The following is a 19747-nucleotide window of genomic DNA, read 5'->3' as shown; positions in this document are numbered from 1 at the left end:
AGTTCTCTGATGAATCTAAGAAGAGTGGTTGATTTTTCAGCTTGCTCGGTCTTTTTTCTTGTTGTGAAGGAGGGAGTGATATCTCCTAAACTTATTATATGCCAGAGCAAAAACTGGAAGGATGCAATATTTTTAAAATTACAGCTTTCAATTGTAGCTTTGGTTTCCTTTTCTGAATAAAAGAATTGCATGGAATTTGCATCTATTGCATAATAGTTCTTGGTTATAGTAGTAATGAAGATTAAATATTGTACCATCAATATATTGATAATATTTGACATTTTTTCAGAAAATGAGATGCCACTGAGTAGCTATTCTAATTGTTATTTATCTGTAATTCCTTATATTACACCCTGCAAGGCCAATAAAATACTCTTTTAGAATTCTCCACCAAAGTATTTCACTCATAATTTCCTTCCATCCTGTTACTCATTCATAGATAATCATTGGAACTTTCTACTCCTCTTAATCTCAGAGTCCTGTGTTAACTATTTAGTCCTGTATCAGTTTTCAACAAGTTACTGGCATTTGAGCATGAGTAATAATATATCTTACCTTAATTTTAAGCAGTCTATCTTAAAAGTCTTTTAGATAACCCCTTTAATTAAAGCTTTTCAATAAGCTTTAATCCCTTGGGGAAAAGAAAAATTATCAGAGACCACACACTTCTGTGCAAAGGCCATTAGCTGGCCCTCTCCTATACATCTCCAACCTTCTCTTTGTTTGCTAATAATATTTGTTTGTCTATCTATAATTATAGTAATTCAGAAAATGGCTGGAAAGCATAAGTCTTCGTGCTTTATACCACGTTGGATTGTCTAGTAATCAACAAATAAATGTACTGCTTTAAAATGCTTAATATATCTGGTGTCTGTTTCTGCTTTTTATAGGAGGAACTCTCTGGAATGAAAAATCAGATACAGGTAGTTGTGCTTGACAATAAACGGCTCCAACAAGAGTTGAAATCTCAGAGACAAGAGGAGGCGATGAGGGAACAGACCCTTCTGGATGTATCTGTGAGCATTTTTTTTTTTAAGATTTTATTTATTGATTTTAGACAGAGGAGAGAGGGAGAAAGGCAGGAGGGAGGAATGGAAAGCATCAAATCATAGTTGATTCTCCAATGTGCCTTGACCAAGCAAGCCTGGAGTTTCAAACCAGAGGCCTCAGCATTCCAGGTCAGTGCTTTATTCACTGTGCCACCGCAGGTCAGGCATCTGTGAGCATTTTTAAAAACCACAATTGTATTTTAGTTTGAATGTTCCCTCCTACCCCCTCCCCAGCCTTCTGAACTGCTTGGATTTTCTACTTGAAGTTTGGCGAAAGCACTATGCTTATATTTGCTTGGGGCCTCAAACACTGAAATTCACTGGGGGTGGAATGAATCCTCAAACGAAATGATGTACTGATGTTTAATACCTACTCCAGTTTCCTCTTTGAGCATACCATTTATGGTTTTTTCCATATGGAAAGAGCAGGTCTGAAAGTCGGATGTGTATTACATGGGAAAGTTAGATCCAGAAACAGTTCAGAACTGTAGCTGAGATTGCTGTCATATTTCTCTAAAACGTTTTGAGCTCTGAATTCCAATGAAGTCTAATTAGCAGCATGGGGTATCAGAAAGGACTGGGCGTGAAGGTCCAAGAATCAAAATGTTAATCTTCCCATTGTCTCAGATCAACTGGGTGTTTAGCAAATGCTGTAATTTTGTAGGACTTTTCAACACAGCTTAACCTCATAGGCCCTTTCTTCACTGGCACATAACAATCACTCTGGATACTTGTTGACAGGGCAAATTGCTGGGCTCTGTCCCGAGAGTATGATTGGATTGGTCTGAGTTGACTCTTTAAGTTAAAAATATGAAAAAAAATAATAATAAATAAATAAATATTTTCCCCAGTTATTTAAGAAAGAGAGGGAAAGGAAGAGAGAGAGAAAAAGAGAGAGAGAAGCATCGACTTATTGTTCTATTAGTTGTGCACTCATTGACTGCTTCTCATGTGTGTCCTGACCCGGGATCGAACCTGTGACCCCGGTACATGGGGATGATGCTTTCTTTATTCAGTGAGCCACCAGCCAGGACCAAAAATACGAACTTTTAACAAGTTGCCTGAGTGTTTCTAATTTCAGTGGACCACATTTTGGACAACAGTGAATGCAATGATCTCTATTAATTCTTGTGATGATATTTAAATAGTGTTTAAACTTAGTATCTCCTAATGACTTGTCAGAGATACTTTTGCCTTGGAAATGTTTTTCAGTCTTGCAAAGGGATGCAGTTAATCAGAGCTTGTTCTGCTTTTTGAGACAAATTCAACTTTCCTTGGGGAAGTTTTAATACTTGCCCATTGCAGCTTTACTTTGCAAGAGATTTTGGTGGTTTCGACGTAATTATCATCAGTAAATCACTTCTGTTAAGAAAAAGTATGTCTTGCCTGACCTGTGGTGGTACAGTGTATAAAGCTTTGACCTGGAATGCTGAGGTCATCGGTTTGAAACCCTGGGCTTGCCTGGTCAAGGCACATATGGGAGTTGATGCTTCCTGCTCTTCCTCACCTTCTCTCTCTCTCTCTCTTCTCTGAAATGAATAAATAAAATAAAAATAATTTTAAAAGAAAAAGAAAAAGTATGTCTTAATGTTTTACCTAGGTATCCTCTAATTTTTGTTTTTAAAGATGTTTCTTTTTAAAATTTATTTACCTGGCCTGAGTATAAAGCTTTATAATCCTTGAATTCTATGTTCTTAGAATCTGCTATTTAGAAGTAGCTAATTGTGTTAACTTTAAGTAATGAAGTGAGCTGGTAAGTATTTCAGTTTCTTTTTCTGCAGTTACATTTCAGCTTATGATCAGCCATTCTCCCTCACTGTATGACTTTTTCTGTATAATTACACCATTATCTTATTAATATTAGTGGTTAAAAATTCCACCTTAGTTGCTTATTATTTTAATGTCATTTGAAGATGACACAGCCATACAAAAAGCACATAGAAGTACTTCATTTTTAAAATATATACATAGTTTTTGCTTTTCTTCCTAATATGTAGTCACTTAGCAAACAGTGACTCAATTATTCATAATCTTCAATATTTATACAATGGCAAAGGATTGGAAGAAGGTGAAGCGAAGTGAGAAAGGAAATTAGGCAGACAAGTGAATCAGAGGGCAAGAGAAGTGAGTAAAGCAAAAGAGGAAGGAAGTGAGGGTAGCAGCACTCGTGCTTTGCCATAGGAACAAAGGAAACCTGCCAAAGAAAGCTACAGCCACCATTAGAGAGAGGAAGAACAAGCTTGTAGAGAGGTTTTTGTTTGTTTGTTTACACATCCTCATGAGCTAAAATATAATGCAAATATTGCAATGGTTGTTTCAGACGTCCCGAGTGACCATGACATCTATTTAATGTTAGTCGTCTGATTTTTTATTGTCCCAATATTGTCACCTCCACTTTATACTTATATAGGTGAATTGAGGCATTTCAGCAACCTGTGCATGAACAATGTGTCTTAATGTAAATGAAACTTCTTTTTAGAATATCTTAAATATAAATAGATCAGAAGATAGCATCTTCCTTTTTTTTTTTTTTTTTAACTCTTTTTAATGAGTCTATTGCCATGTAGATCTTGCCAAAGATCTTGGTGGATTTTCGTATAGATTTTCAGTGTTTCTTAAGGCCTTCTTTTGGAAAATAATTCAAATAGTTATATACTAATAATTCATATTTATTGATGACTACATGGTTATGATGTTCTAAGCACTATATCAAGCACTTCATTTACATCATATTATTTCAGTTTTACATTAGCCACACAAGGCACTGTTATTATGTCTATTTTCAGATGAGTAAATTAAGATACACAGTGGTTAAGTAACCAAAGTAACTGGTCTAATGTCACACAACTAGAGAATAGCAAAGCCAGGACTCAAACATGGGACTGTCTGACCCCAAATCCATCCCCCTGCCTGTCTGCATAAAATAAGGATAGCTTGTCAGTATTGAACCAAACCATTTTTGTTTGCCCTGGGATAAAAGATTCTCCTCAGAAGAAAAGAGCCTCCTCTTTATTGTTTCTGAGTTTTAGCCTTGGACTTCAATGGTAACCGACGTGACTTTTAGCTTTTAGCCTACTTTGACCTAGCAGTTGAAGAAGCAAGCAGATTGTTTTAAAAAACCTAAATATGTTTAAAGACTATTTCATTTCCATTTTTATTTTAAATCTTTTTCTTATAAAATTTCTCTTCATGGAGGGCTTTTTGTGAGAGTTCAAAAATTATAATATTAAAATATGCTGTTTATTGCCTGATAAGGCGGTGGCGCAGTGGATAGAGCGTCGGACTGGGATGCAGAGGACCCAGGTTCGAGACCCCGAGGTCGCCAGCTTGAGCGTGGCTCATCTGGTTTGAGCAAAAAGCCCACCAGCTTGAACCCAAGGTCGCTGGCTCCAGCAAGGGGTTACTTGGTCTGGTGAAGGCCCACGGTCAAGGCACATATGAGAAAGCAATCAATGAACAACTAAGGTATTGCAATGCGCAATGAAAAACTAATGATTGATGCTTCTCATCTCTCTCTGTTCCTGTCTGTCTGTCCCTGTCTATCCCTCTCTCTGACTCACTCTCTGTCTCTGTAAAAAATAAATAAAAAAAATATGCTGTTTATTAAAAAAATTTTAATATGCTGTTTATTAGAAATTTCGGCACGTGTGCTTATTTAAAGCTCTAGGAGATTTTTTTTAAGAAGCAAATTTCAGAACCATTTCTTTCCATGTCTATTCTCATCCCCTTCACTACCAACCTCTCCCCTCAATTAAGAAATTAAACATTTTCAGTGATATTCAGGGATGTAAATATACTTACATTTAAAAATCTTGGTCACCCAGGCTGGGGTCGTCAAACTTTTTATAAAAACCGCCCACTTTTGCAGTGCTGGTAGACTACCGCTGGTAGACTGGTCCCTACCGCCCACTAGTGGGCGTTCCAGCTTTCATGATGGGCCAATCGTGGCGCTGTTTGGTTGCACGGTAGGGACCAGGTTGACCAGCACTGCAAAAGTGGGCGGTTTTTATAAAAAGTTGGACGACCCTCACGATTTATACCACTACTGCCCCTCTCCCCCACCATATTGCTCTCCAAGACAACTCTGAATGCAATCTGATCTTGGGAGATTTGTCCCTACCTACCAAGTCAAGTTCAAACTTATTATTTAATCCTTTCCAGATCCTTATTTGGCTCTAGCTTCACCTTCTGATATGTACTGCCTTGTACTTCAACCTCTAGTGGTGCTAAATTGCCCGAGTTCCTTGCAGCTAGACTATTTAACACCTCTGTTACTTCTCTCATGATGTTCTTTTCATGGCATGCCCTTCCCATCTAGCTTACTCTTTTTTATACGTCTAGATATCATACCATTGTCTAATCTTCCCCAGAAAATATTCCTTGAATCTCTCATTGCTCTTAGTGACCCTTCTCTGTAGTGGCATAATCCTCCCCTGCACATGCACCTCTGGCCTGGCACTGAGCTTATTAATTGAAATTATCTGCTTAGTTGTTTGTCTCCCTCATTAAACTCCTAGAGGATAAGATTGGTTTTGCTTATTTTTACCCTCTGAGTTCTTAGCACCAAGCCTGAACATGATAGGTTCATTATACAGAAATGTTTGCATTAAACTGAACTCCCAGAACATATGGAAGAGAATCTCAGAATTCTACTTTTGAGGAATGCCGTTTACCACATTCATGCACGGTATGACATGCAGTACAGGTCTGTGTATGGGGACTTGTTCTCTCTTGTGGGTACGACCATATTCTTTGCCCTTCGCAAGATTCCAGTTATTATTTGTTGAATTAATAAAAGTACGTTAGTCCTTGCTGCCCACATAAATTATACAGAACTTTGGGCTGCTATTTCATTGTATGCTGAGGGGATGCCAGAGATGGAAGACTGAGCATGAGGTCACCACATTCCGTTTGTGGACCTGTTTGATGAACACTGAACCAATATTTCAAATGAAAAGCCAGATATCGGGCGTATTTTCTTTTAATTAAAAGATTTTTTAGCAATAAGAGTTTGCATTCACACATGGCAACGATTGACAGGAACTGGCAACATCTACGTCTTTTGGATGGTTTGTCATGGTCCCTCCTGCTTCTATTGAATCTCTGACATGTGGGCTACATGTCGGTTCGGTTTTTACCATGCACAGTTTAACTTGCTGAAGGTAAATACTTCTCTGGCAGGGTATTAAGAGCATAGTGGTTTGGGGTGTGGACCCTGGAGCAGGGCTGCCAGGGTTCAGATCTTAGCTATGCCACCTATTAGCTGCTTCCTACCTCTGTAACTGAGCAAGGCACTTGGTGTGACTCAATTTCCTCATCTATGAAGTGGAAATAACAATGGAACTTGCAGGGTTGTTATGAGGATTAAATGAATTAATACATGTGAAGCACATAAACACTGTCAGGCCCATAGTAAACGCCATTTATATTAACAACTATTCTTAGTCACGTCTTGTGTAATGTGGAAAAGGAAAGGGAAACTAAGAGAGGGCTGTGTGTTTCAAGAGTACTTATCTTCGGAGAAGCAAGAGGTACGTTCATTTGTTGACCACATTGTCATGCAGCCCTCTTCACTCATTTACATAATTGCCTGTACCCATAGGAATTTGGCTTTGTAGTACTTGTTATAGAATATTACCCAGGTAGCTAGAAAATGTACAAGGATGATTGCTTCGTAGCTGAGAAGCATCTGCTTTTATCCTTGCATTGCAGATATGAATCAGTATTCCATTTCAAAGCATGCATGTTGATTTAAAGGTAAATGTTGACTGCAATTCCTGGCATGTTTTATTTTAGGGAAACATGCAAAATTCTTGGATTACAACAGGTGGAGATATGAGAGTAGAGGAAGCTCACAAGAAATCATTGTCCTATGGCAGTGCAGGTGTTATCAGAGCTTCCTCTGCTGGTGAGACTGAGAAATGGAAGCTAGAACTGGTGAGTATGTAGGTGCTTTCTGTTACACATCTACTTTTTTTGTACATTTTTTATTGTGGTAAATATACAAAACATAAAATTTAACATTTTAATAATTTAAACTGTACCATTTTAGCATTTTAAGTGTACAACTCATTTCATCAAGTACACTACAATGTTGTACAGCCATCAGCACTGTCCATTTTTCAGAATTTTCATTATTCCAAACAAAAACTCTGTCCACATGAAACAGTAACTCCTATTCTCTTCTCTCTCCAGCCCCTGTAACCTCTTCTCCTTTCTGTCTCTATAAATTTGCCTGTTCTTGGTACCTGACACAAGTGCAATGAAACAATGTTTGTCCTCTTGTATCTAGAATGTTTTATTTACCATAATATTTTCAAGGTTCACCCATGTTGTAGCATATACTACAATTTCACTTGTTCCAAACTAAATAATATATACCACTGTACATACATATCACACTTTCTTTATTCATTCATTTGTTGATGGACTTTTGTGTTGTTTCTACCTTTAGGCTCTTGTGAATACTGCTGCTGTGAACATTGATACCTAAGTATTATTTGAGTTCATACTTTCCATTCTTTTGGGTATATATTCAGAAATAGAATTGTTGGATCACATGGTAAATTCTTCATTCTTTGTTCTTTCTTCCTGAGTCAGCCATTTCAATTGTCCTATCTTTTAAGTTCGCAATTCTCTGTTCTGCTGCTCAGATCTGCTCTTAATCCCTTTGGTGAATTTTTCATTTCGGTTCTTATGTTTTTCAGCTCCAGAATATCTGTTTAGTTCTTTTTTATGATTTGTTTTCCTGATTTCTTTTAGTATTTTGTCCATGTTTTCTCTTAGTCCTTTGAGCATATTTAAGACAGTTGTTTTAAAGTTTTTGTGTAGTAAGTCTGATGTCTGTAGTTTCTTAAAAATGGTTTCTGTCGAATTAGTCTCTTCCTTTTAGTGAGCAAATTTTTCTTTTTCTTTTTTTGTATACTTTATGATTTTCTTTTTGTTGAAAATTGGGCATTGAACTGAATTATTATTATACTGTGGTAACTCTGGAAATCAAATACCCCATTTGCCCCAAGATTTTCTTTTTTATTGTTCAAAGCTGTAGTAGTTCTTTGGTTGTGGGACTTTCCCAAATGATTTTTGTAAAGTCTATTCCTTGTCATGTATGATCACTGAAGTTTCTTTTTCATTAGCTCATGTTCAGCTAATGTTTGACAGAGTATTTGAATGCCAGGAGCTAAAACATACAACCAACCAACCAACCACAGAAACAAACACACACACACACACACACACACACACACACACACACACACACACACACACACACACAGAACCACCTCCTCTCGTAGGCTTTGCAGATTGACTTTGTCTGGGGCATTCCTTCACCACTTAGCAAGGGTTTCTCTGAGCCCAGAGATCAGCCTCAAATGATGGCTTACTCAGGGCTATCTGAGCACATATCTTCCCTGGGCCCCTGGGCATGCTTGTGGCTTTCTGAATTCCCCTGTATTTCCATAGCTTCTTTTGAATGTCCTCATTTCTCAAAGAATTTAAAATAACTTTATTTAAGATCAAATGATACTTTTAAATCCTTTGATCTGTAACAGAGCTTGTTGCTTCCTCTTGCTTAAAGTTTTCTTTGCATTAAAGTTGACACGGCAGAATTGGTCAACAATGATGAAAGTGTAAAAATAACACTGTAAATGGAGCGTTCCAAGAAAGGTCGAGTGGAGCGGTCAGAGTTTGGCTTTTGTCATTTACAGGTGTTACTGTCACAGTTTTCTAAAGGCTCTTTCTGGCCCTAATCTCCCTCCCTGTTCTCAGTTCCTAGTCCAAGTTTTACTCTATTATTGAGAAAAGAGTTCCTTTCTCTTAAAAAATCTAAAAGACTAAATAAATTGTATGTTTTTTCTTCAGCAGAGTAATATATGATAGCCACTAATACCCATAAGATAAAGACTGATTTCCCAAACCATCCAAAATTTGCCTCAAACTACCTTTCCAGACTTCTGTTACTCCTACAATATTAGTTATCAGCAAACAGACCACTTAACTACATTATAAACTTATTATCTACTTCCATTTCTCTTTGAATACTTGGGTGGTTTATACAGTCACCCCAACCTAAAATATTTTCATGTTATCTTCTACACATCAGAATATTGACAGCCTGCAAGGTGTAGTTCCAATTCCCCCTCCCATTCAACCTTCCCTCATTACATGCTCCCACTCCCCCCTTTCCCACATTAGAATTCATTTCCCTCTCCTATCTCCTCTTTGTGTTGTGTTTACAGCCATTATAGATTTATTCTAGTCGTGTCCACTGTCCATCCCTGCATTGGTCACTTTTTTCAAGGATTTCACTCTTACATGTATTTCCTCTTGCTCTTGTATCTTTTCTTCCATTTTACTGCATTATTCTCAATAGAATATGTGCTTTGCTACCTCCTTCTTAAAGCAAACAAATGTAAATTATATTCTCTTGACCCCATATTCCCTTCTAACTATCACCCGACTATTGCTCTTCATACCCAAAGCTTTCCAACAGTTGTCTGTATCCACCTCTCCCTCCCTCATCACCCATTCTCTCTTCAGCAGACTTCAATTGAGCTCTACCACCAATATTTCCCTTTCCCTTTCTCTTTCCTTTTAAGGACATGAGTGGCCTCCACACATCAGTCCTCATCTTCTGAACCTTGCAGCGGATTCTTGGTTGATCACGCCATCCTCCTTTAACTTTTCCAATGATCCAGTTTCACATACACTCAGAAAAGTCACAAAAAATGCACAAAACACAAAACTGCAGCTTAACGATTTACCACTAAACACCCATGTACCTGTCACCTGTAAGATGTGAAAAGTTGCCATGTCCCAGAAGCCCTCTCCATGCCCAGTCCCCATCACTGTTCCTTCATTGCCCGAAAGCTAAACAATATCTTGACTTCTATGAAAATCACCTAAGCATGATCCTTAAACACTCTGGTTAATTTTTGCCTGTTTTTTAAACATTATGTAAATGGGGTCAAACAGTTTGTATCTTTTCCTCTGGCTTACATGTTGAATGTGGCAGAAGTTCATTTTCATTGGACGGTTTACTGTACGAATACTCTACAGTTTAGTTATCTAGTATACTATTGATAGTATTTGTATTGTTTTCAGTTTGGGGCTATTGTGAATATTGCAGCTATTCTTTTATATGGCTATGGTGTGCATTGATTGCACACATTTATATTGGTCATGTACCTTGGGGTGGACCTGTGGTCTTAGGGTATGTATGTGTATGTTCAATGTGAGGTTAGGGCAAACTTTTCCAAGGTGGTTTTTATCAGTTTAGACATCTCTCAGCAGCATATGAGTGATACAGAAGAAATGTACTTATTTTTATTTCTTTTCAAAGGAGAGGTTGAAACTTACTTATGAGGAAAAGGGTGAAATCCTAGAATCTCAACTGAGGATTTTGAGGTAAAGTTTCATTATCCTATTATATAAACTAATAGCAAAAATATGAACTTAAAACATATTTAAATATGTGCTGAAATTTAATAGTCCAGTTTGAAATAAAATTTAAAATCTAATATATAACTAGAATAATACTAACAACCAGAATACATGGCTTCCACTGTGCATGTTAATTATTTACTTATTTTAATCTGCTCTTATGCTTTTCATACCTATTCTTAATTCATTTTAGGCTTTCTATAGTGACTTTGTTATACTTTGATATATATTATGTTTTGATTCTTTAGTTTTTCAAGTTATATATTTCTAACTCACTATATTTATGGTATTGTGATTTATCTTGTCTCATTCAGAATTCAAATATGCCATCTTTAATTATATTAACACCACCTGACAATGACCTACACTTTGCTCCTTGCATCATTCTGTTTCTTTGTTTTCTTTTAGTATAATTTAAGACTATTGAGAGAGGCTGTTTCTTTAAAAAAAAAAAAAGAAAAATAAAGAAAATCACTACTCTTAGAAACTCTGACTGGCTTTATAGTAATTATTTCTTTCTTTTTCTTTTTTGTTGTTATAAGGTATCAGCACTTGAGTGTTTTGAACTTGTACCTGACAGAAATTGTCAGGGAGACCCTTTTTCTTTGGAATATATTTCCAAAGTTCTTTTTACAAAGCCTTTGAAAGTCAGACTTTTTCATCCTGATACTTAACAAGAAAATTTATTATGTCGGAGATATTATCTTGGGTATAGGGCAAAACCAGCTCCATTTTATTCTCAACTTTAGGCTGTTGTTGGATTTGCTTTTATAATCCCTGGATTGCCTGTGGCTCTCTCTTCCCTCCCCAGGCTGCCCCAAAGTGCCTCATCCCAGGGGTTGAGATAATGTGTGAGGGCCAGGTGTCTTAATTATTAGCTTCTCCTCTGCGACAGTGAGCAAGTTGGGACAGCTATTAGGTCCCTGAGTATAATAAAAACTGACAACAGAGCATAGATTGAGCCAGAGATAAAGAGCCTGCCTTCAGTAGTCCAAGAACTTAAGGGCATCTTTCTCCTTTTTTGGAGCTAGGAAGTTTTTTTTTATAAAATAGGAAAGGGTTGTTTATGCAAGGAAGCTCAGTTGCCCAAATTGACTTTGCGAAAAACTTGGAGAAAACATTATGCAAGAACTTTCCCATAAAGTTAAAAACAAACAAAACAGCTTCCCCACCTACACACACAATTTCTCAGCCCCCCTTTTTTTCAGAAAGCTGCATATTTCTAGTTAATGCCTGCTGCTTATGAAATCATAAGTGGGCAAGTTCTATATAACTTCTTACTGTAGCCTACTCTCTTTGTAATTTTTTTCAATTTTTTTCTTTATTCATTTTAGAAAGGAGAGAGAGAGGGAGAGAGAGAGACAGAGAGAGACAGAGAGAGAAGGGGGAAGAGCAGGAAGCATCAACTCCCATATGTGCCTTGACAGGCAAGCCCAGGGTTTCGAACCGGCAACCTCAGCATTTCCAGGTCGACGCTTTATCCACTGTGCCACCACAGGTCAGGATAGCCTACTCTCTTTGAAAATAGCTCTTTGTAGAACATAGTGGTTGGATAATGTTTTAATGTTTTTTTTTCTCTTGAAGAGAAATGGACAATAATAGGATCCTTGTCCTTATGAAATCATTTAAGGTAGTCTTTATAAATTTTAAGAGGTTAACACTAGAAAGTGGGTATTTCCCTCAACTCAAGGATGCTGTATTTTATCACCCACCTCTTTATGAAATGAAACTATTGAGAATTTGCTTTTGTAGTTTAACTTTTGCTTTGTAGGTCATATAATATAATGGAGATGGGATTTTGTGAAAAGAAAGTCAATATCATAGGCAGACTAATTTGATAAGTACTTGGGCTCATTATTTAATATAGCCACATCTCATTTTGTTCAAAGTGTCAATTAGGATAATCACACCTGGAATTCAGGGCCATGGTCAGAATTAACAAGGTTTTGCATGTAAAGCGCCTTGTAAGGTGAGCCCCATAAATAACAGCAGTAGCTATCACTCTGATGCTACACTGGGAAGTAGTGTACTTTTTACCAAGCCATTCAGTGGAACTTTCCTCCTTTTTAGGAAAGACTTAGCTGAATGTCAGAAGAATTGCGAAGATCTTAAAGAGCGGCTGAAGCACAAAGAGTCTCTTCTTGCTGCTAATATCCCTAACCATGTTGGTGGTCTTTGTTTGAGATGTGCTCAGAATGAAGCTGTTCTTTCCCAAACCCATACTAATGTTCACGTGCAGACCATTGAAAGAATGACAAAGTAAGTATGCTTCTCTACATGGAGTCTTTGCTAACATGAGACATTATCTTTAAAGGGGCATTGTGTTCTTTAAACTGCATGCTAAATCACATGTGACTAATGTGAAGCTTCAAATGAATGGATTTTAAAAGGTTCCTTCATGTAGCTTTTTTTTTCTTTTTCCAAGTGAGAGAAGGGGAGATAGAGAGACAGACTCCTGCGTGTGCCCCAGCCGGGATCCACCCAGCAACCCCTGTCTGGACTTGATGCTCTGCCCATCTGGGACCATGCTTGCAACTGAGCTACTTTTAGTGCCTGAGGCAGAGGCTCCACAGAGCCACCCTCAGTGCCCGGGGCCGATGCACTAAAACCAATTGAGCTATGGCTGCAGGATGTGTAGAGAGAGAGAAGAATGGGGGGAGAAGCAGATTGTCACTTCTCCTATGTACCCTGACTTGGAATCGAACCTAGGACATTCATACACTGGGCCAATGCTCTACCATTGAGCCAACTGGCCAGGGCCATGTAGCTTTCTTGAAAACAGAATAAATGAGTTCTGCCAACAAACTGTGGGTAACATGTCACTTGAGACAAATAATTTTCTTTTTAAAAGGTTTTCTATTGATTTGAGGGGGTAGTAAGGGAGAAAGAGAATGAGAGAAGCATCAACTCATTGTTCCAGTTAGTTCCATTTTGCTATGTGTTCATTAATTGCTTCTCATATGTGCCCTGACTGGGGATCAAATCCATGACCTCAGCACACTGGAACAATGCTCTATCCACTGCATCTACTGATCAGGATCTGGGCAAGTAATTTTCTCTCCCCTGGCTTCAGTCTTATCTTGAAGTGAGAAAATTAAAGTAGATAATCTTCACAATTCTGTTCATTTCTATGGACTCTGTAATGGCAAATCCAGCACCATTCTTAAAAAAAACTGAGTTTGAGAGGAATTCTTTAGATTTCACCCCATCTTGGATTTGCCTGCTGTAGTCAAGTGAGTTATTATCATGTCTTTATCATGTGCCTATCGTGAAGAATACTATGAGTGCATTGGAAGAAGTTCCCACTCAGTATTAATTAATATTACAGGATCTAAGGGTAAGTTACAAATGAGCTTTTATGTAATCAAAGATTTTATCTGGACTGAAATACTACAATTCTCTGTGTACATCTATTTTTGTTCTGTTTTCACTATTCCAGAGGAAGCCTTTTCCTGGGAAAATTTTATTCTGTGGTGGTTGAGAATTATTCTTTAATATATTATTCAGTGATGATTTATCGTGTGTGTTCTCCCATCCCCCCTTTTTTTTCTCTATGCTCAAGGTCACCCTTATCTGTTTGGGCTCATTTAAATAACCCAAACATCACTTCCTCTTTAAGTATTCTCCTACTAGACTTGCCCCATTAGACTTGCCCCTTTCTTCTCTGATTTTACAATACATTCTGAATACTTGGAGGCAGCTGGGTCTTGTCTATTTCCAGACCCCTGGCTCTAGCAGAATGGGTTATTCGGCAAAGGTCCGCTGTCCACATGACCAGGCATTTTGGCATTTATTGCTTACCTGTCAGGCGTCCTTCAGTCGGAGCTGGTCTGGAGAATGCAAAGACTGTGCTCATTAAAGTCAAGCCATTTTTGTTCAACATTTTGAACTTCGACCAAATCACTTTACTCCTCTGAGCCTGGAGTCGTGTCTTCTGTTTTTTGGAGATAATCATACATTCCTACCTCATAGGATTTTACTGAGCCAGCTGAGCCCGTTGCTAGGGCACTGGCATTTGAGTCAAACTGCCTGAATCTGCCTCTACTGCTAACTTGACCTATTTTGTCTCCATTTCCCCATTTTTAAAATGGAGATAAGTAAGAGTGCTATTTTGAGGGGTCATTGAAAGAATAGCGATATAGTGCTTCAAACAGTTCCTGACATAAACGTTAAATTGCTCCTGTACCTCCCATATTCCCAGAGCAATCAAACTGTCTGGAAGCCATGGTTTCCACACGTGACTCACCTATTAATTGTTATACAACATCTGAATTTCTCCAGGGTGGACTGTCTGGTAGTCGTCATGACCAGAGCTGATGGTCCTGTTTTGGTTAAATAATGTATTAATTATTAAATATGTTATTAAACTATTCATATAGATTCAACATAACTATAAAATTTATTTAAGATATTTTCAGATTTAATTACCATGAAGCAAACATTTATTATATGCAAAGAAGTGCCAGGCAATTTAAAAATATGTCCTTTTTATCTTAGCCAAGCATTTATGAGGTAAATGTTCTTACTGCCATTTTTAAAGCCTGTCAATATTAGAAGAAAGAAACATGAATAGAACCATACCTCACAAAAATAAATTCAAGATGTTATAAAGACCGAGATATAATTCTGACTAAAGAAGTATTAGAAGAAAATATAGAGAATGGTCTTTTATAGCATTGGGTGACTTAAAGCTCTAAGCTGACATGAAGAGTGAAAGTCATAAAGGAGAAAAAATGACATATCTGGCTCCATTAAAAAAGAACTTTCTCGCCTGACCTGTGGTGGCGCAGTGGATAAAGCCTCGGCCTGAATGCTGAAGTCGCCGGTTTGAAGCCCTGGGCTTGCCTGGTCAAGGCACATATGGGAATTGATGCTTCCAGTTCCTCCCCCCCTTCTCTCTCTGTCTTCTCTCTCTCTCTCTCTGTCTCTCCCTCTCCTCTCTAAAAAAAAAGGAATAAATAAAAAAAAATTTTTTAGAAAAAAAAAAAAAGAACTTTCTCATGATACAATATTACAAATCAAATAAAAAGACTGGGAAAAGTATTTTCATCTTACACAACAATCTGTATGATGTATAAAGAATTTCTTTTGAAATTAACAAAAAGGTCAACTTTCCTAGCAATTGCTGACCAATAAAAGAGGAAGCTGTCAATACAAAAGAAGGTATTCATCCTTTTATTATTCAAGGAAATACAATTTTTAATAAAACCAACCCATCAAATTGGTAAAAGTTAAAGAGGGTTGATAATCACAAGGATTGGTGAGGCCATGATTACTCAAGTATTTTCATACCCTCCTGGTGGAACTATAAATTGGTACTAGTTTGGAGGGTAATTTAACATTATGTTATTAATATTTAAGTTGTGTATCACACATTTCAAAATTTACCCTAGAGAACTTATGTATGTGCAGCAGCATTTGTAATGGTGTTGTGAAATTGTGATAAAAGAAATATGTATTAAAAAAGAAAAATACGTATTTTAGTATTCATCTTTAAGTAATAAGAGCACCTTTTGTGATAATATTTGGTATTTGCCCCTGCTCCTGAAATTGTCCTGGAGCATAAAGGTGAAAACAACATCTTTTTTCTTAGCAAACCCCTTTACCCATTCTTGAGTTTATGTTAATGAGATGCCTTGGAAACCCACTAAGATAGGAGGGCTGGTTGCCAGGGGAGCCATTTATGTGATGAGACTATTAGAACTTTCAGCCTCACTCCCCAACCTCTGGGGAGGGAGAAAGGGGCTGGAGATTGAGCTCAATTACCAGTGGCCAGTGATTTAATTAATCATGCCTATGGAACCTTCAGAAAACCCTAAACTATGGGGTGTGGAGAGATTCTAGGTTGGGGAACACATGGAGGTGCTGGAGGTATAGTGCCCAGAAAGGACATGTAAGCTCCATGCCCTTCCCATATACCTTGCCCTATGCATCTCTTCCATTTAGCTGTTCCTATATCCTTTATAATGAACAGGAAATAGTAAGTAGACCACCTTCCTGTGTCCTGTGTGCTGTTCTAGTAAATTATTGAACCCCAAAAAAGGGGTTGTAAGAACCCTTGATTTATGTCCAGTTTATCAAAGGTATGGATGACAACTTGGACCTTGCAATTGGCATCTAAAGTGGGGGGCAGTCTTGTGAGACTGAGCCTTAACCTATGGGGTCTGTGATAACTCTGGACAGTTAGTGTCAGAATTGGATTAGTATCTGCCAAGAATTAGAGAATTGCTTGGTGTGGAAAACCCACACATTTAGTGTTAGAAGTGTTGTGAGTACAGAAACTGAGTGTAGAAAAGAATAAGAGGTTTTTCTTTTAAGTGTGAATAATTTATATACCCTTCAAAGGAAAGTCACTAAATCTGTGGTTTAAACTATGGAATATATACACAGAAAAAAAAAAGAAATAGATCTCTATGTATACTAAAGTAGAATTAAACTCCAAAATACATTTTTTTAAGTGAGAGGTGGGGAGGCAGAGACAGACTCCTGCATGAGCCCAGACTGGATCCACCCAGCAAGCTGACTATGGGGTGATCCTTTGCCCATCTGGGCTGCTGCTCCATATTGCTCAGCAACTAAGCTATTTTAGCGCCTGAGGCAAGGCCATTGAGCCATCCTCAGTTCCCAGGGCCAATTTTGCTATGGCTGAGGGAGGGGAAGAGAGAGGAAGGGCAAAAGAAGTGACACAGGAGGGTCACTTCTCCTGTGTGCCCTGGCCAGGAATTGAACTGAGACTTCCAACACATTGGGCAGAGATGCTCTATTGCTGAGCCAACCAACCAAGGACCACAATACAGTTTTGAGAGAAAAAATAAAGCAAAACAGATGAGAAAGACACACATGGTATGAAACCATTTATATTTTTAAAAAGTCCACATACAACCATGCTATATATTTTCTCTACCTTGACACATATATATAGAAAAATATTTGAAAGAGTAAACACCCGATATTTAATAGTGATTATCACTGAAGAGGTAGAAGAAGGCATTGAAATAGAAAGTATGTCAAGTAGGTCTTTAACCATGTTGGTAATGAATTTTATAAGCAGAATGTAACAAAAAAACTTAATTTAAAGAAGAAAAAGGTATAATTCAAAGTTACACAGATAAAAAGAGGTGGGGTTTAAAAATAAGTAGCAAAACCAACCAATAACAAAAAAAAGGGTCTTTTCCCCCTATTGTATTGCCTTTTATATTGTCCATGTAGATCATCAGAAAAATATTTTAAAAGGAAGTTATCATGTTTATATTTACTCTGAGTCTGGCAGTCACTTTGAAATTAGATTTTTGCTCATTTATATAGTCCTTTGTCTCTATTCTTAAATTTTAGCTCTTAGCCTCTTAAAATAAATGTCAACCTTTTCAGTTCAGTTTTCTGTTTTGTCAGCATATCAGTGGCTCATGCTCTACTTTAGTAATAAAATACAGCGGAAGGTTTCTGCTTGTCATGTCAATGAAAATCTTTTGTCTGTATGATTCCCCCAGTCTAAGCGGGTGTTTGGCTTCTGTCAGCTTATTAATGCAGAATGCTGCACTTCGAGTGTTCCGCTGACTTTGAAGAGTAGCCAACCCTTTTAAGGTTTAGGTCTCTAGCTTTATGCATAATTAGAAACATGACCCCTCAGTATTGTATTTCCTGCATGAGTTTAACATGAAATTTAAAAAGAATTAAATCTCAAATCTGATAAAGGAATCTCCTGGCCTCTGTTGGAATCGTGGATTGTGACAGCAGCTTTGAGCTCCTTTGTTGTTCGTTTAAGCCTGCCATGAATTGAGTACATGACATAAGAGCGACTTGGGCACTTGGAAAAAAGAGCATTAGGCATGACTTGGAGACCAGACCACCTGTGTGCTTGTGGTGTTTTGTTAGGACCTAAGGGACTTTTTGCAGAGTGTACTTAACACCTGAAGATGACTTTGGATATATTTGAAAAGTTGAAGTCCTCGCAGGGTTTCTGAACTTCTGCCCTGCACTCATGCCTCATTATCGTTGAGGTAGGGAAGAGCAACAACAATCTCTTTTTCTTGCTTTATGGTCCAGGTGCCTTTGAACGTAATCAAGATGAAACTGCTTTGTATTAAATTTCTTTCTGTAGCTCCTGGTGCTTGGAGAAGTTTCACTTTTCAGAGAGAAAAAATGATTACTGCTATGCTATCCTGGGACTTTTGTCCAGCTTGTGATTTGGGGGTGGATCATTGGCAGTGTTCTGAATTCTTGGCTTTGAAAGACTATGGCAGGAGCTTCCCAGAAATGAGGAACAAGGAAATGCTGAAGTCAGCCTTCTATTTAAAAACAACAATAGCCTGACCTGTGGTGATGCAGTGGATAAAGCGTCGACCTGGAATGCTGAGGTTGCCGGTTCAAAACCCTGGGCCTGCCTGGTCAAGGCATATATGGGAGTTGATGCTTCCTGCTCCTCCCCCCCTCCTTTCTTTCTCTCTCTCTCTCTTCTCTAAAATGAATAAATAAAAATTTTGAAAAAAATAAAAATGAAAACAACAATAATACTTATTAATGATTCTTAATAATGCTTAAAACTGGTAATAACTATGGACTAACTTAGGAATTAAAGGCATTTCTTAGGCCCTCTGTATTTCAGGGTGAAACTCCTGCATACATATCAGACCAAGTCTCTTCCTTATTTCAAACACTCGGCCAAGATTATTCAGGGACTTGCTTAGTCCTGTTTGTTCTGACTGTTGCACTAAGTACTAATTCTGCATATTCATTGGTTCAGCCTGGAACCACACCCATGTACCTTACGTCGTCCTCTGCATCAACTGCTCTAGAACCTGGACCATGTTGCAGGGATAATGTTGACTTGTTCCCTTTGCTCCCAAAGCTCCTTGATCACATTTATCAAAACATTTACATGGTGTTTTCAGGCACTCAAGCAACATTTGCCATCAAAGAGGGTAACTTGGAGAACCATTCTCTCCCTCTCACTTTGTCACACCACATGCATTGGTGAAGTTCCCACTGCGAGAGGCTTGCTCAGGCCTGGCTTTGGGCTGGCCCCAGGGACTGGAAGCTCTGTGGCTGGAATTGATGGTCTCTGAGGGACAGATAATGAGTAGCCATGTGGAGCTGAAGAATGGGAGTGAAATCAGGAAGGTGACAGCCAGACAAACATAGGAATTGGACAGGGAACAAAGCCTTGTGCTGGGGACAGGGCTAACATGCCTAGATCTGTTTTTGTTTGTTTGTTTGTTTTTTATTAATTCATTGTGTTTACATAGATTCTAATGCTA

At 37.9% G+C, this 19747-nt stretch overlaps 2 protein-coding genes across 9 annotated transcripts in view; one reads left to right on the top strand and one right to left on the bottom strand.

Annotated features, from left to right (window-relative positions):
• Positions 1 to 19747, top strand: part of SDCCAG8 (SHH signaling and ciliogenesis regulator SDCCAG8) — a 237851-nt gene that overhangs the window by 20274 nt on the left and 197830 nt on the right. For all 6 annotated transcript variants that reach the window (XR_010751137.1, XM_066382023.1, XM_066382006.1 and 3 more), the window contains 4 exons: positions 891 to 1016; positions 6846 to 6986; positions 10393 to 10457; positions 12564 to 12752. Coding sequence is in view for 5 of the 6 variants with exons in the window: in XM_066382023.1 (XP_066238120.1) it covers positions 891 to 1016; positions 6846 to 6986; positions 10393 to 10457; positions 12564 to 12752 (521 nt within the window). In the remaining variant the exon portion in view is untranslated. The remainder of the gene's footprint in view (positions 1 to 890; positions 1017 to 6845; positions 6987 to 10392; positions 10458 to 12563; positions 12753 to 19747) is intronic.
• CEP170 (centrosomal protein 170) overlaps positions 1 to 19747 on the bottom strand; it is a 182641-nt gene that overhangs the window by 133575 nt on the left and 29319 nt on the right. For 2 of the 3 annotated variants that reach the window (XM_066381891.1, XM_066381905.1), the window contains exon 2: positions 14740 to 14815. The exons of the other annotated variant lie outside the window; for it this stretch is intronic. The gene's annotated coding sequence lies outside the window, so the exon portion shown is untranslated. The remainder of the gene's footprint in view (positions 1 to 14739; positions 14816 to 19747) is intronic. 3 annotated transcript variants of the gene reach the window in all.

This window comes from Saccopteryx leptura, chromosome 1 (genome assembly GCF_036850995.1).
Source record: "Saccopteryx leptura isolate mSacLep1 chromosome 1, mSacLep1_pri_phased_curated, whole genome shotgun sequence".
NCBI classification, from domain to species: domain Eukaryota; kingdom Metazoa; phylum Chordata; class Mammalia; order Chiroptera; family Emballonuridae; genus Saccopteryx; species Saccopteryx leptura.
The sequence above is the reverse complement of the archived record's forward strand: the minus strand, read 5'-3'. Positions and strand labels throughout refer to the sequence as shown.